At 38.3% G+C, this 16,631-nt stretch overlaps 1 protein-coding gene across 7 annotated transcripts in view; it reads left to right on the forward strand.

Annotated features, from left to right (window-relative positions):
* SUCLG2 (succinate-CoA ligase GDP-forming subunit beta) overlaps nt 1-16,631 on the forward strand; it is a 337,575-nt gene that overhangs the window by 113,798 nt on the left and 207,146 nt on the right. For all 7 annotated transcript variants that reach the window (XM_033424868.2, XM_049715818.1, XM_049715817.1 and 4 more), the window contains exons 3-4: nt 12,097-12,196; nt 13,118-13,208. In XM_033424868.2, the coding sequence (XP_033280759.1) occupies nt 12,097-12,196; nt 13,118-13,208 (191 nt within the window). The remainder of the gene's footprint in view (nt 1-12,096; nt 12,197-13,117; nt 13,209-16,631) is intronic.

A 16,631-nucleotide genomic window follows, 5' to 3' on the forward strand; every position in this document is an offset into this window, starting at 1 on the left:
CTGGCTTTTCTGGAGGTTGCAAGAATCCCCAGGAGAATTCACTTCCCTTTTCAAAATGGAATAGCCACACCAAAATACCAGGACAGACATGGTGCAAGGAAACACCTTTGGTGCAGCTATTATTGATAGTTTCCCTGAGCTTTGAAAGTATCAGGGCTGGAAAAGTTCATGTTTTAAAATAATTAGTTGTTTTCAAAAAGTTATATATGCTCATGGTAAACAAACAAACAAAAAAATCCCTTTTTAAATCAGTACTTTGCATGTCACTGACTCTGACTAGGAATGTTTCGAGCAGGATTCTGATTTGGAGGTCGTGGGGTGGGTGGGGGAGAACTGATTGCTTTTTACACTGCCTTGAATAGTCACATATCTGTTGGTGGCCTGTCTATAGGCCAGGGATTGATCTTTGTGCTGAGGTGTAAGAATTTAATATTTTGTTATGTTTAGTTTCAGTGAAAATTCAGTAAGAGATTTAATATCCTCATTGTCAGTGCTGTTCTATTTAGATATTTTGTCCTAAGGACACTCTAGTAATACGCTGTCACAAACAACAATGTATTTCTTGGTTGGGATTTGAGTCATACAGGTATATGCATTTGTCAAAACCTACTGAATGGTACATTTCAGATTTGGGCATTTCACTGTATGTAAATTGTATCTCTCGCCAAAAAGGAACTGTAAACAGGTATTAACTTTAGTTACTGTTATGAGTCCTGAAGAGTCTAAGGGTAACTGCACTGATGTCTGCAACTTACTTTGAAATGCATGAAAAAATAAGATGGGCTGTGATGGGTGGAGAGATTTGGGATAAAGCAAATGTAGTTAAATGTTAGCAGTTATAGAATCCGAGTGGTGAATGTGTAGATCTTTACTTGTCGTTCAACTTTTTTTTACGTGATTGGAAATTTTAATAACAAAATGTTGGGGGGAAAAAAACCAATAATGAGGCTCTTATGTGAAAGGGTTAAAGCACAGTCTCTAGAATTATTTTTCTTGCTGAAACATTCTGACTCTAATTCTTGCTAGCTGTGTTACTCTGGATAACTCAACCTCAGTGGAGTTACTTGTTAAATGTGGGTAATGAATACACTTAGCACAAATCTTATTCCACAGTAAACACCTAATAAATACTGTGATTATGATTTCACGGTGCAAAAGAAGTGATGATTATAAATGAATGACCATATGCTGAGGGCCCACTATGTACCTGGCACTCCTGCTTGGTCATTTCCAGGGGAATGAGGCCATCTCATTCTGCATCATGCTGTGTGTGCCTTTCAGTAGCAACAAACACTAGAGAAGGTGTGAGGGGCATGATTGGCTAAACTGAGTGTGGCTTCATCCAGTGTGACAGGGCCCTCCCCAGCTCTGTGGCCCCTCTTCGATGTGGCATCTCCTTTGAACTAGAAGGCCCTTCAGAGGAGAGGTGGCATCTGGTTTGTGAGACTTTGTAGCATTCCTGAGTCAATGTTGATTTAATTCATCATAAAAATCGCTCCCTTTGTATATGGCTAAGCCATCCTATTTTGAGGTTATGGACAAAATAGCTATGGACACTTGTCCATAGCTTTATGGACAAGTGTCCCGGGAAATTCATCTAGGGTAGCAAGATCTCCTTCCTTCCCCACAGTGGAATCATGTTTATGCATTATGACAGCCTGTTCCAAACTCTTGATGGGAGGTAAAGAGAAAGGGTCAGGGACCTGAAAAAGCTGCAGCTGGATTTAAGGTCACTAGCAGTGGGAGATGAAGGGAATATTTTAGGTAGTTCTGTGGATGTGCTATTTACTTCCAGATGTCTGATATCATATTCCTGGAAACTAAGGTGAAAAACAGTAAAAAAAACTGTGATGGTGAGGGAGAGTGTGGGATACAGAACAGATGCTGGCCACATTTTTAAAGGAGAGGTCGGTCAGTGGGTAGGAATATAGGCTTATCTGGTGGCTTTCCAGCTGCCATAATGAAATGTGAATCTTGAGAGTAAATGTCTCCTACTGATTGGGATTTCAGAGGGTATCCTCATATAGGACTGCTTGCTTGGTCAAGCATGAAACAGGATTTTATTTCTCTGCCACACTAGTACTAGCTACTTAAAACCTGCCAGAATTTTCATTTACTTTTCCCAGGTGTGGATGCCAGCTCTTGAGTATTTTACTGTGTTTTCGGGTGTAACAATTCCAAACTCAACTCAAAAAATTTTTATTAATTTTTCCCCATGATGTGCATCCTAGAGGGTGCACATCAGCTTGTTAATTTTTTAATTTCTTATTTATAACACTTGGGCTGGCTCATTCCAGTATGAATTCTTGCTCAAACCAGGCATTAAAAAAAAAAAAAAAAGATGCAGGAAGTCCCAGAAAGAGACCATCCTAGTTTGAATGCTTCAAAGATAATCAGAAAGGTTGTTCTGAAGACAGTCCAAGAAAGTAGGTCCAGGCTTTGTGGCTTCTGAAATCAGGTATAGATCAGGTTGATGATGAGTGCTCCAATTCTGAGGGATTTAAGTGTATTAGTCCTTATTTGGGAGTGGTTTTGAGGAGGGTGTGATGGGAGGTGAAATTTGAAGTTAGTGCTGATCTTTCAGGCTGTTTGAACTGTTGAAACTGAAGTTAGTTATCTTAGATATAATAGAACTTGCACTTAAATAAATTGGAAACAATACAAGGAAGGGTAAGAGAAAAGGAGGAAAGGAGGGTGGGAAGGAAGAAGGAAGCAGAGGGGAAGAAAGCAAGGATGAAAACCAACGAAAGCTGGCATAGCAGGAAAAGGAAAAAGTAACTATTTCTCAGGCCTTTGCAACCCTCGGAAGTCAGCCAAATGTAAACTCTTCCTAGTTCACCGAAATTGCATGATTTCATCCTCTAGGATGCAATCTAAAGTCCTCCCTGTGTTTAACATTCAAGCAATAGACTTAGATTTCAGGCACAATGAATGGATCAGGACAGGCAATAAAAGAGCAAGACACTGCAATTTAAAACTCAGTACAATTTGAAGGCTACATAACAGTTTATGCTGGACCACAGTAGGTGTGTATATCATGGGAAAGTGGTTCTGAGATCTTTCATCTCCCTTGGGGTGGGTCATTCCTGGCTTCTACTTAACTCCAGAGTGTCATCCACCACGTTAGCGCTTTAAAATGGAACATGAAAACCTCCTGGTTTCCTTTTTATGGCAACATCACCAAGCCAGTGTTTGGAATTCTATATTTCTGGCATTTAGAATGGTTGCACATTTTAAGTCTGGAATATGTGTTTATTTGCAGGTTAGGAGGGGGTGGACATATACGTAACTCTTGCTATTATTAAACAACTGCTTAGTTTGGATCTCACTGACCCCTTGGGAGCTTTCACAGCCCTGTGTGAGAGTGTACCTGATTGGGGGCTTTTTAAAGACCACCGTGATAAAATTATTGGAGATCTTAAAAGCACTTAGGGCAAAATAACTAAATTTAACAAAGACCATAAATGTGTTTTTTCATTTATATGCTGTTCCTGAGTATAGATAAAAAACTTTTATTGAAGTAGAGGTTTTCTGAAGATCTGAAATAACAAATTTGAGTGCTGAGTCCTTGGCATGCTTTACTGGTTTATTTGAAGTGATGCTATCGTGGTTTCTAATTTAAATAGGTAACTAAGACAGCCAAACAAGTATAAATAGAAAAGCAAAGTAGCCTTTCTTAGCTGTTTACCCCTTGGTATCTTCACTCCCCAGCTTTATCTACCTAGAAAACTCACAGCTCTTCTTTTCTTGCCGGCTCTTCTATTCTTTCTCCTGCCCTGCGTAACTTGACACCATTTCCCCTTCTCACTATACTTTGTTCTTGCCACTTGTGAAAGCATTCATGTTTTTCAGTAATTCTTTGTTTGTATCTCTTTCCTTCAGTAGATTTTAAGTTTCTGAAGGGCAGTGACTATGACTTTTTTAAATCTTTGAATTCCTGCAGGTGCTCAAGAGATATTTTAAAAGGGAAAAAAGTTTTTCTGCTGCTGTCAGTTTTCTTGCATGACACTTTAGGAAGTCATGTTGTAAGACGATGAGCCATATTTCTTAAAGATGCCTTCTGGAGGCCTCCTCAAGTGTAGGCATCCCTGACCCCACAGATTAAAACTATAAAGACTGATACAGAAAGGAACATTTAAATATTCAAGACAAACCACTATAAATAACTGCCTATATTTATCTCACATTTTTATTTTTTTATGACAGCACATGATAATTGCAAAAAATTTGAATCAGTCCTGAAAAAAGGTAATGTTCTACCCATAATACCCCTCCTTACCTCCTTAAGATAACCTCAGTTAATAATGTGGTTATTGTCCATTTAGATTTCATTATGACTATATAATGATTTACAAATGTGACTTTTTAAATATTAATCATTAACTCAGTTTAAAGCGTATAGTGTCTATGGACATTTCCCCATGTTTATACATAAAGATATACTTAATCATGGTTGATAGATATATAGTATTATATCATTTCGTCATGTGGATATGTAAAATTTGTTTTTCCAAACCCGAATGTCCAAATGCTGATGGACATTTTGGTTGTTTTCAGTGTTTCCCTCTTATAATAACATTGCAGTGAAAATCCTTGTTTCTGTAGCTGATTTTCACAGAAGTGGGATTGCTCTACCAAAGGGTGTTTTGTGTGCATTGGACAGATGGACCTCCTAATTGTCTTAGAACATTCCAGGTTTCTTAACTGTCATGAATTTTTCAGGAGCATGGAACAGATGCCCAGTACTATTCCTTGATTTGCATTGGACTCAGGAGGCTGAGAAGGATTTTGAATGCACTCTGCAATTGGGAAATCAGGGCCTGTTAGGAGAAAGAGTCTCTAAAGAGTGGAGCTGGTTAGAAAGTTGAGGGGTTCCTGCTAAATCTCTGTGAGTGAGGAAAGGGGAAGGCTGGGCAGCAGGCACTATAGCTCTGAGGGCACAAAACCGTCAGGTTTCATTGATCCCAAGTCTCTCCTGGAGACTGTGTCCTCTGGGATAGAGACTGTGCTGAAAAGGAAAAAGCTGCCTCACTAGGGGCTCAGCCACTCTGCTTGAGAAGGTCCCCAGAAAGGACCCACTTGTGAGAAGCTGGAGGATCTTTCTTGACTAGAGGAAACTGGTGGTGGTGTGGCCAGTAGACCAGGGTGGCAGAATGAGGACAGCAAACAGGCAGTGGGGCTGATTCCAGACAGTAGCATATGAGAGCATCTCTCAGCAAGTGGAGGGCCAGATAGAGGAATTGACTTAAGTAAGAGAAAATAGGGAATAGACAAGATTTCTAAACATGAAGGTGGAAGATCTCAGAATACTAGTAATATTGCTGTGAAAGTGAAAGAAACATCTTTAAATATGAGTGCAGCCCAGCCATATATATGGTGCATGCATTTTAAATTTCACAGTCTTTCCAGTTGTCTCTGAAAATAAAACTGTTGTGAGTTTATCTTCTCATATCAGTTCTGGGCATTGTCACCTTTTTCTCCCCTCTTGTTCATCACTGGTTCACATCAACAAGAGATCCCCTTATATTTCTGTATGATCATGTAGCTTCCAATTGTCTGCTACTGAAGACAGACAGAGTATATCCCTCATATACCCTGGCCCAGGATAGGTTCTCAAGCCGCTCAGAAAAATGTAAAAAAATATTAATTCTGAACCTGCAACAGTTATGGGCTTTGCCTTCTGATTCCTTTATTATCATCTGTGGTAATTTATACTGTGTCAGCTTGGTTAAGGTGGAACTCCGTTTCTAAGAATCCCCTTCCTTGTATATATCAGGTTAGAGTTGCCCAGATTTGGAATTTGCACAGAACTTGAAATGCAGCCATTACTTTGTGATGCAGTGATGGGTAGATGTAGACATGCTGGCAAGAGGGTCCAACTTGTCTTTGTTCCTTTGTGCTCCATGTCTAGCTGTTTTCCCAGCTGCTGACCTTGCTGATCAGCATGGACACAAAGCCATCATGAGATGCGTGGCGACAAGTCCCATACCCTTCTTCACAGATCCTGCATATGCTAGTTGGTGACTCCTCTCATTGGCTGCGTGGTGCCTCCTGATCCTCCAGCCTCTACTTTCACACCTTTCCTTTCTCAGCATCTCCTACAAATTCAGCTTTAATTCCTGTAATAAATCCCTTATCCATAACTCACAGTGGTTCTGCTTCCCTAATTGAGCCCTGACTGAACACATCTTTGCCTTAAAAATCAGGGGAAAAAATGAATTTTTAATAGCTAGTTTTCCTTTATCATTCTTTTCCTTCAAACGTACCACAAAATACTGTAGAAATGCTATTGATGTTCATAAATGCTTTTCATCATCTGTGACTGTTTCTAGGATATGTTGAAGTTACAAATGTTACAGATGTTATTATTAGTAATGTATATCATTAATCCCTACTATACATAAAACAGTAGAGATTTCTGGAAATTTCTTCTTTTGAAGAAACTTGTTCTGAAAAATTCTTTTTATCAAGTGGCTTCATTTGCAGAAGATTTGTTTAATGTCCTGTGGTTGCAGTCTTATAGTATTAGACATTTTTTAAAATAAATAAAGTTATTTATTTTTGGCTGTGGTGGGTCTTCGTTGCTGCGTGTGGGCTTTCTCTAGTTGCGCTGAGCGGGGGCTACTCTTCGTTGCGGTGCGTGGGCTTATCATGGCGATGGCTTCTCTTGTTGCAGAGCATGGGCTCTAAGTGTTGGGGTTTTAGGAGTTGTGGGTCATGGGCTTTACAGTGCAGGCTCAGTAGTTGTGGCTCACGGGCTTAGTTGCTCCGCAGCATGTGGGATCTTCCCAGACCAGGGGTCGAACCTGTGTCCCCTGCATTGGCAGGCGGATTCTTAACCACTGCACCACCAGGGAAGCCCATTAGACATTTTTTGATTAGCTACAGTTGCTTGAATATGATCACATTATTTTTGGCATCAGTGTCAGGAGGTTCTATCCTTAACCTTTGTTATGGAAATATATCTTTTAGTCTAATAGGCAAAATGTAAGATTGGTTTATAAGTATTAAACTACAGAAAGAGTAAGCTATTACAACTAAATTGAGCCTTTCTGGAGGTAATTTTTATCTAGCTTTAAAATTTTTATCACCAACAAAGTGTGTATTAAAGGTTATGAAAGCAATTAATAACACCAGTGACAAAATCAGAAGAGTAGGCTAATTTATCATTATAGATTTTAATAAGGTCTATAATGTAGGATTAAATATACAATATTTTTAAGAGTATGGCAATTTGAAAAAGAATGATTTATCAAACTTTAATTTAGGGGTTTTTATAAGAGCTCAAAATGATTCCCTCGAAAATAAAATTGTGTTTTGTGTTAAGATAATATTATTATCTTCATTATAATTAATAAACTGTTCAAATGGGCATTATCATGCCCCCACAGTATCCAAATGAAGGAATTATTTTAAATAATGTGGGATTAATTGGCTTACCATATTAAGAAATTAAGATTTAAAACTTACATAAAAGCCTTATCAGTAAAGAATTTTTTAATGTGAAATAATGTCTCCCTGGATAACTTCCTATTTGTATTACAAAACCCCTGTCCTAGAGATCGTTTTATTTCCATCTTTTACTTATATTTGTAAATCACTGTTCCAGGTATGTTTAATTTAAGTCTTTGATGGGTAGCAGTCTGATGGAGAGCCAAGTATCTCCAATTCTGTTTTAGTCTAGGGATGTGACCAGTGGTGAAATGGCTTATTCTAAGGTCTCATATGTTTGAAATTCTCTATTGCAGTGTTTGTGAGCCCATGTCAGACTTGTTGAAAGTTGAAATACTTGTTTTATTCTCAGAAACAGTCTTATTTCCCAGCGAGCAACCTACTCACAATTTGAGGAAATAGGGGTCAGTCTATAGGAGATATTACAGTAATGATTAAGATAGGTAATTCTCCACTTTTAAGTTTGGGTTCTGAGGTCATAATGAAAACAGGGATGTTAGCTCATTTCCTTTGGGAAATTGCCACTTGGGTCTCTATTATCGCCCTATAAATTGTATGTTCTTTATTAAGATTCATCTTTTCGTAGTATCTTTCAACTCTTCTCTTGCCTCCCCCTCCGCTTTCTCCTTGCCGTACAGTAATAGGTAAATCTGAAATACATTTTAACTTTCTCTATTAAGGATTCTATCAAACCTCATGAAAGGTGATCACTATGTTAGAAATTACACAGTGCCGTTGTGCTTAAAACTGAATATTCCAATTTTGCTTGTCAGTGAATCATAGAAATCGTAGTTCCCCCCACCCCCCGCCCCAAACTACAGTGTTATTGAATCAAAATAGATGATCATGGTAGTAGTCACCTTGCTACAGTACCGGTATATAGAGTAATACATTTTGTGTTTAGAAAGTATTACACTTTGAAAGAGCGCAATACTGAATAAAAACCAGTTCAGTAATACAAATGTTTGTTTGATCACCAAACTATTTAAAAAGGATAGTTGAAAATAACTTACTGTTATTGATATTCCTTTTTTTTTTTTTTTTTTTTTTTGCGGTACGCGGGCCTCTCACTGTTGTGGCCTCTCCCGTTGCGGAGCACAGGCTCCGGACGCGCAGGCTCAGCGGCCATGGCTCACGGGCCCAGCCGCTCCGTGGCATGTGGGATCTTCCCGGACCAGGGCACGAACCCGTGTCCCCTGCATCGGCAGGCGGACTCTCAACCACTGCGCCACCAGGGAAGCCCGAGAAAGCATTATTTTAATGCTAATAGAGTGAAATAAGACCATGGCTCAGAGGGGTTTTTTTAGGCTTTCTTAATGGCTATAAAGTTTGTTCTCTTAAGTGATAATGGTATTTGAAAGTCTTACGTATCTATTAAGTTTATCGAATATGTCTCTATAGTGCTTTTTTCTCCTAAAATATATATGAATTATAGTAAACTGGTTTGCATCAAACCCAATAGAACTCTAGCCATGAGCACTGCTTATTATCAGAAACTCACCAGTAAAGGAAGAGAATAAAATGAATGTATTGCATATTTAGGCTACTGCATGTAAAAGTATCAGTTAAGAGCAGGGAATCTGGCGTTATACAGACCTGGGTTATACCAGTAATATGGTTATCAATGTATAAATGCAATCCATTTCTGTACAAAATCTCTTGGAGGAGAGTCCTCCCCCACTGTCTCTTTTTAGCTTTATATCCTAAAATACAGTTAATTCATCTGTGTATTCATGCAAATATGGAATTTCCTGTATGGATATTCTTTTGTAGTTCTGTTTGGGAACAGAGAGGTAACGTTAAAAAAACAAACAAATTTGTACAAGTTTTTGGAGAAATCAGATCTTTAAATAAAATGGAAACAGTGACATTAAGTGTGAATCCACTTGGTAAATACTGAATGAAAAAACTAGTTACTGTTCAGAAGGATTTGGCCACTTAATTTTTAACACTTTGAGTAAATAGCCACATGAGTTAAATTACTTTATGTGAGTTTCCCTCAAGATGAGACAAACTTATTTTACTTTGGGCTACTGACCTGCTGTACTGATTTAGTATTTGAGATCTAAGCAGAAGAGATGATTGTAGTGAACTTATTTTTGGCCTGGGGTGTAAGCTGCAGAAGATGTACCTAGATTTGATATAATCTTTTTCTTTCCCTTTTTCTGTTTGCCCCAGTGTGTGGCTTCACTGTCTCCAACGTAGTTGCTTGGTCTACCAACTGTAGACCAAGTTGGAATCCTTTAATACATGATCGGTGGTGATGTGAATAACTGACAACACTTCATTGAGCCTACAACTGTTTCTGTGTCTTGATGGTTAGTGCCTAAAGCTTATCTAATCAGACCTGTGTAACACCAGTTAACATTGCCCATTTAGGTAGTCTGCATGGCTTTCAGGTTTTGCTGTTGGAAAGCTTGGAGAGGAAAGCATCTCTTTTTCTGGATGACGAGGATATGAAAAATGATAATGGCAATGGAATGCTAGTTATCCTTTTTAAAGAATTTGAAGAGATCACAATTAAAAACTTAAGTAGACAGCAAAAAGTGTTTTTCTACTTGAGGTCTTAAAAAGAGAAATTGGAAATGTCTTTCTGTATTCTGCTTTTTTGCTTAATTGCTGAAAATAATTATAATGATGATGGCCATCATATTTTGACTCTTTTTTTAATGCACCAGACTTTGAGATGAGTACTTTACCTACTATTTTCATTTATTCTTCACTTCATTCTAACACTATAGATTATTTTTGTTTTGACTATTTTATAGATGGACGTGTTACTTTTACCTTTCTGAATCTCATTCTCCTCTTCTCTGTAAATAAAGGGATAGGCAGAGTTGGAGATTTTAACTAAGTCTGTTTTTCTTCAAAGTTCTTGATCTTAATACTACTCCTACATGCAATAGCCTAAATATGTAATAAATTCATTTTATTTGGTCCCATTCCTGGTGAGTTTCTGATAATGAGCGGTCACCATAGCTTGTCTTCTACTCAGTTTCATGGGAACTAGTTTATTTTAAGACACCGTTTGACTGATGTTGTTATGGTTCATACCCTGGGCAGAAACTATTGTCAGAGGTTATAGAGGGCAGCAAAGAAGGAACTATGTATACTTCTGAGAGAAGGTAAACCCTGGTTTTCTGAGTGTGTACAAATATAGAAGGGAAGACCAACCAATAAGACAATGAGCCTTAATAATCTGATTATATCAGCTAGAGTGACTGTCTCACCCAGTGCCTTCATAGTGTCACATCCTTCCGTAGCGCCCCATTGCCTTCATGATAAAACCTGTGGCTCCTTTTCTTTGAACCGTTGCCTACTTGCCTACGAGTAACAACAGTGATGGTCGTAATAGTTGAAATAACCAACAATTATGGACCTTACATGAGTGGTTGCAGATTCCGACAGTTTTTACCATCTCAACCTTTTGGTTCCTCACAATATACAAAGGTAATAAATGTACTAACTGATCGTGGCAATACTCTTTTATTATTGAGTTTTTAGGATTTGGGGATATTTGCATATATTTTCTAATTTAATTCTTAAAATAACCCTCAACATTGTTTCATAATTGAGTAAACTGAGTCTTAGAGACATTAAGTAACTTGCCCAGTATCACACAGCTGGGCAAGGGATGAAGGCTTCATTAAAACGTGGGTCTGTGATTCTAAACCTAGTGTGCTGAACCAGAAAACCGTTAGAGCCGTATCGGAGATTGTCTGACTTAATTCTCTAATTTCAAGCAAAACTTGATCACAAACAGAGAATGCCAAGCTGTGGCCTGAAGATGTGTACTCTTTGATTTATTAAATGCATTTGATTTGGGGGCTGACTTTTTTTTTCTTTTTGTTGGTTGGGTAGGGGAGCATTCCTGTTGGCTGAGGGCGCCTTCTCTATCACTGGGCTGCTTCACACATCCAGCTTTCCCACCAGTCCTGTAAAGATATTTGAGTTTATGACTTTGGTCTCAAAGGTCAAGAGCAAACAGCTCACTCTTTCCTTGAGTGTTTTGAGAAACAAAGATTCCACAAACACTTTCCTCTGGGATGTTCTGTTACTCTGCCAACATTGAAAAGATACTGCTTACTTTTAGTTTTAATCCATTTCCTCCTCCCTTGCCCAGCCCCACTGATACATAGAACAACTGCTCAGAAAACTGTTGATTTCCAAGAATACAGTTCTTCAATACTCCCTTTGCATCTTGTCTTTAATAAACCTTTCCCCCACGTAAACCAGCCTTCCCTTTGACATCTTAGATGGCTGACAGGTAGTTAACTCCTCTGATTGGCAGATTGGTGTCTCTGCCACATGGAAGTGTGTTTACACAGTAAAATTAATACTTCCAGCCTGGATTTATTTAGCATCTTCTGACACTCAGAAGAGCCAGGGAACACATGCCTTGCTCTCCCTTGGGATGGTTGAGTATTAGATTAAACTCGCAGGAAATATTTGAATGTGCTCAATAAACAGACTTTGTATTTAGGCACATTGATGTTTTTTGAAGTTCTTTATTGCCTTCATTTTCAAAGTCGGTTTGAGAGAGCTTTTACCAGTCACTTTTGGAAGTTATGTCATTACCACTTCACTTGTTGCTTAAAAAAAAAGAATTGTAAATCAACTACTAACTCTGGATTTTTTTTGCAGATGCAAAAGAAATTGTTTTAAAAGCCCAGATCTTAGCTGGAGGAAGAGGAAAAGGTGTCTTCAGTAGCGGTTTGAAAGGAGGCGTTCATTTAACAAGAGAGTAAGCGAGGAGGTTTTAATTCCTTGTCTTTGGGGCAAGCAGTTATGGAAGATCCTGCTCATGACTGAAAGGAGCAGCGAGAAAGAGGGCTGGGGTGGGACTAGGCACAGGAGGTGGCACATAAAGGAAGTAAATTACAGGTCGAGGGCTCTGGCAGTGCCTTAGCTTCCCTTCTCCTCCCACAAAAGGATTTTTGTTCACTAATTGGTGAAAACTTGACACTCCTGTTCTAGACAATCAGTGGTTCATCATGTTTGATATGGTACCACTTACAAATTAAATGCTGCTTCTGTAATGCCACTCTCCTACTCAGGAACCTGCAGTGGCTTCCCATTACCAATGGCATCACTGGTCCCTCCTGTCTGATAGTCAATTCTTCCTTTATCTGAACCTGTCTGATCAGCTTTATATCCTATGTCTCCACACACTGAACACTTTCCTCTCCTCTCCTGTCACATAGCTTTCATGGTTACTTTGATCCTTCCCCTTCCCTTTATCCCCATCTTTGTTCTTACTTCCCAGATTGCCCACTATCCAGTATTTGTTATTCAGCTCTTATCTTAGTCTGCTATGCATTTCAGCATTGTGTCTCTACTATGACTGTAACTTATTTGGGGGCAGAGGATAGCAAATGTAAGCAAGCTTCTTTTTGTTTCCCTTCCCTCCCCTCCCTTCCCCTCCCCCGCTTCCCTCCTATTGTTTCATTCATTCATTCATTCATATATATTTTGTACTCAGTGAGCCTCTGGTAGAGTGCTAGGCACCTAGTGTATGAGCAGAAAGCACCATGGATTCTATGAAGGTGGAGGTGGGCAGGGTGGACTTGGGGATATAATACAGACTCTGCTTTAAAATGATTTTCAACAGAGACCTTGACTTTCTTTTCTTTCTTCTCTCTCTTTTTTTTCTCCTCTCTCTTAGTCCTAAAGTTGTGGGACAGCTGGCTAAACAGATGATTGGGTATAATCTAGCAACAAAACAAACTCCAAAAGAAGGTGTGAAAGTTAACAAGGTAATGTGAATGCTTTTGGTCATTTTCTGTGTATGTGTTAAAAAAAAAAAGAAAAGAAAATCATACTTCAATTTTGACAGTATCAAATGAAGCAATGCACTTTGGCAACGTGCCATTTTATTTTTTAAACCTCACATAGTTAATTCTGCGTGTGATGTAACTTCAGGGAGAAATAAAAAGGATTCTAAAGTAGTAATAGTGTTTATTGTCATCAGCATTTAGTAAAAATGGGTAGTGATTGAAATAATACCTTTTTCTTTCAGAACACAGGCACGATTCTATTTAAAGCCAAAAGACCTTGGCATAACAGCTCCTAGACTCAGTGACATTCTCTGCTCCCTCGCAGCCCCACCCTCATCCTCAGTATATCAGAATTACTGTACCCGTTACAGTTGTTTTTCTATGTGCCCCTATAACTTACTTTAAGATTGTTACCATTTTGACCCACTGTTCTCACTGGGAGTATGTTGTATTAGTGAGGTCTCTTGGGACACCCAAGTGTGTATAGGGCACGTACGTGTATACATACACACACAGAGAAAATAAAGCCGAGAGCAAAGTGGCCTGCCTCAGCCATGAAATTGTGAGTGGCAGAGCTGAGGCCAGAGCCTAACTTAACCGTGAGAGCGTCTGTCTTGGTCCGGAAAAGGACACTGAGCTGGAGGGAGATGGAGATACTGGAGGGTCATTAGCTCCTTCCCTCTAAGAAGACAGAGCCTTTCTAAATGTCGAGGAAGCCCACAAACAAGACTGGTTCTGGTTATTTCCCTTTCCCACTGCCTCGCAGGTAGATGCAAGAACTGTTTACATCTTAAATTGGTTTTTCGAATTTATTTTTGTTCAGCCCAGCGTGGTACTTTTTTTTTCCTTTTTAAACTGGTTATGAGCCTTTACCTGTGTAACATCTTCAAAATTTGTCCCCAGAGGATATGATTAGTAGTTTTGTTTGTAGGAATTTGTTACTTTATATGGACACATGGGGTTTTAGATTAGAGTTTGTGATACCTTTAAAAAGCATATAAAAATACACAAAAGAAGATTCACGTTATATAGATATGCATAAAATTAGTTTTGTAGGTCGGTTCATGAAATACTAGAGATAAGTGCCTTCTTGTGAATTGAGTCATTGCCAAGAAGCTACCAGAGTGATTTATTTGTAAGTGTTTCTTTTCCTGATTGCAAAAGTGATTAACATATGTAAAAAATTCCAATAATACAGAAATATAAAAATTAGAAAAGTAAAATTTCCCTCTATTCTCACCCCTTAATTGCCATGCTTTGTTTCTGTTCTTTTTCTCTGTAAAATGTGCATTACCACATTTTGTAACAGTATTATTATATACAACTTTAAGGAACATGCATTTTTAATTTATGGAATCTTTGACATCAATCAGAAGTTCCCAGATTATAGAAACTTTAGATTTCTAAGTTTGTTCAAGAAGCTATTTAAGCACATTACATACATCGATTCACATTGGGTTTTTTTCCTAAGTCTGTGTTTGTGGTGTGTTCCTTGGGATAGTAATAGGGGAGGTGAGACAGTGCTACTCATCATGTGCTCCATGAGTCAGTACCCGTACTGTTTACTGTTTCGCAAAGAGATTAAGTTCAAAAACTGAGTACACTGTTAATCCTATCTCATCGCTGTCCTGTTACACATAGTTTGTACACTGGCTCTCATCCACAGACTACAATTTGAGTAGCATGATATATAAAAAACAAAACAAAATGAACAAACAACAAAAAAATGAAAAACAGGTTCATTGGTCAAATAGGGTAAAGTATGTTAAAAAGTTTTCCATACCGGAAGACTCCAAGAAAAGGCTGTGTTGATGATATTGTTTGGTTCAGTCACAGATGAAGATTATTGAAATGTATCTAACTGAACTTCTCATGGCATGAGTGTTGATGGAGTCCATTTAGATTCTCTCTGTAACAATCCCTAAAGTATTTTAATATCCTGGCTCATAGGAAGGGCATCTTAACGTCAAAAAACTGGTCTGTATATAAAAATTTCTTGAATTATCTATTGACAATCATCATTTTCCTGAGAATGTTTTTTTGAAGAGTGATGGGTTGTTTCTACCAAGCAGGAGCTGTTTGAGGCAGCAGCTGGTCTTTGCAAATAGAAATTTGATGGAATGTAGAGCATATCTGTCAACACTTTAGAAGATTAAGAATAGGACTCTTGAATGACACTTATCCTAAAACGTTATAACGTTGTATTGCTTGTCAGAATAACTACTGAAAGTTATTAAATCTGGCTCGCTAGACTAGCTCTGTATTAGAAAGTGACTTGAAATCAGAATGGTTCTATGAAAATCCTAACACCGTGTGCCAAGAAATATTTCTTACAAACTCATGAGCTACCATTTATGATAGAAAAATCACTATGAAACCCCTTATAAGGTACTTTATTTTTGACCAGTCGTAAATTCCATAAAGGTGTGAAAAGAAGGAGTTCTGTATTCATTACGTTATAGCTTTCTAGGTCATCATATACTTACCACATTTCATGTGACTTAAAAATTACAAAAACTTAAAAAAAACAAAAAATGCTTTTGTGGCTTCTGGGTAGCTAAAATCTAATGTTACTTAATCAGTAACATTTTTTGTGAAACGTATTACTGAACTTTTAGGAAAAGCAATGTATGTGATTTTATTATTTTCACTTCTAGTACTGATTCTTCATGGATATTCTTATTTTCTTTTAAAAAGCATCCAAGACATCTGTTACTATTTTTGTTGGGAGTGTTGGTACAGCCTCTGTCTCCAAGGAAATTTAATAGTACTTATCAAAATTTTAAATATGAACAATATAAAACTTAGCCATTTTACCTTTATATACCTTGACCACAGGGATACTACAACAATGGAGCAGAGCTATACATACAGAAATAATCACTGAGGCAGCATTTTAGAAACATGAGTCCACATAAATTGTCATCAGGGACATGGTCAAATAAATATTGACATATAAGTACTGTGTAGTCACAATGAAGAGAGAAGACCTTGTACAATCCAAGTTGTAGTATTAAGATTAAGAACAAAAAGGAAGAAAGAAAGGCATTCAAGCATGTATAATATGTATCTGTGTGCAGGAGATTCTGTGACTAATGCTTGCAGACGCATAGGGAAGAGGTAAAAGTTAGTAGTGTTTTTTCCTGGCAGGGTTGCTTCGTGCCTCTGTTGAGGTCGTGCAGAGCAAAAGGACACCTGTCTGGCACATGTGTGGAGAAAGAAATCCTTCCATCTGATTTGCCTCCTGCCCATTCATGGTCCTGGAATATGACCACATCCTCCTAGAGGAAGGGATGACTTTTTCTGATTATCACAAAGGTTCCATATGGACTCGTGATCACTCTGACTACTGGGGCCCAAGGGGTGTGTATGTGCAGCAGGGAGCTGCTTTAACTGTCTCCT

This window comes from Orcinus orca, chromosome 10 (genome assembly GCF_937001465.1).
Source record: "Orcinus orca chromosome 10, mOrcOrc1.1, whole genome shotgun sequence".
NCBI classification, from domain to species: Eukaryota; Metazoa; Chordata; class Mammalia; order Artiodactyla; family Delphinidae; genus Orcinus; species Orcinus orca.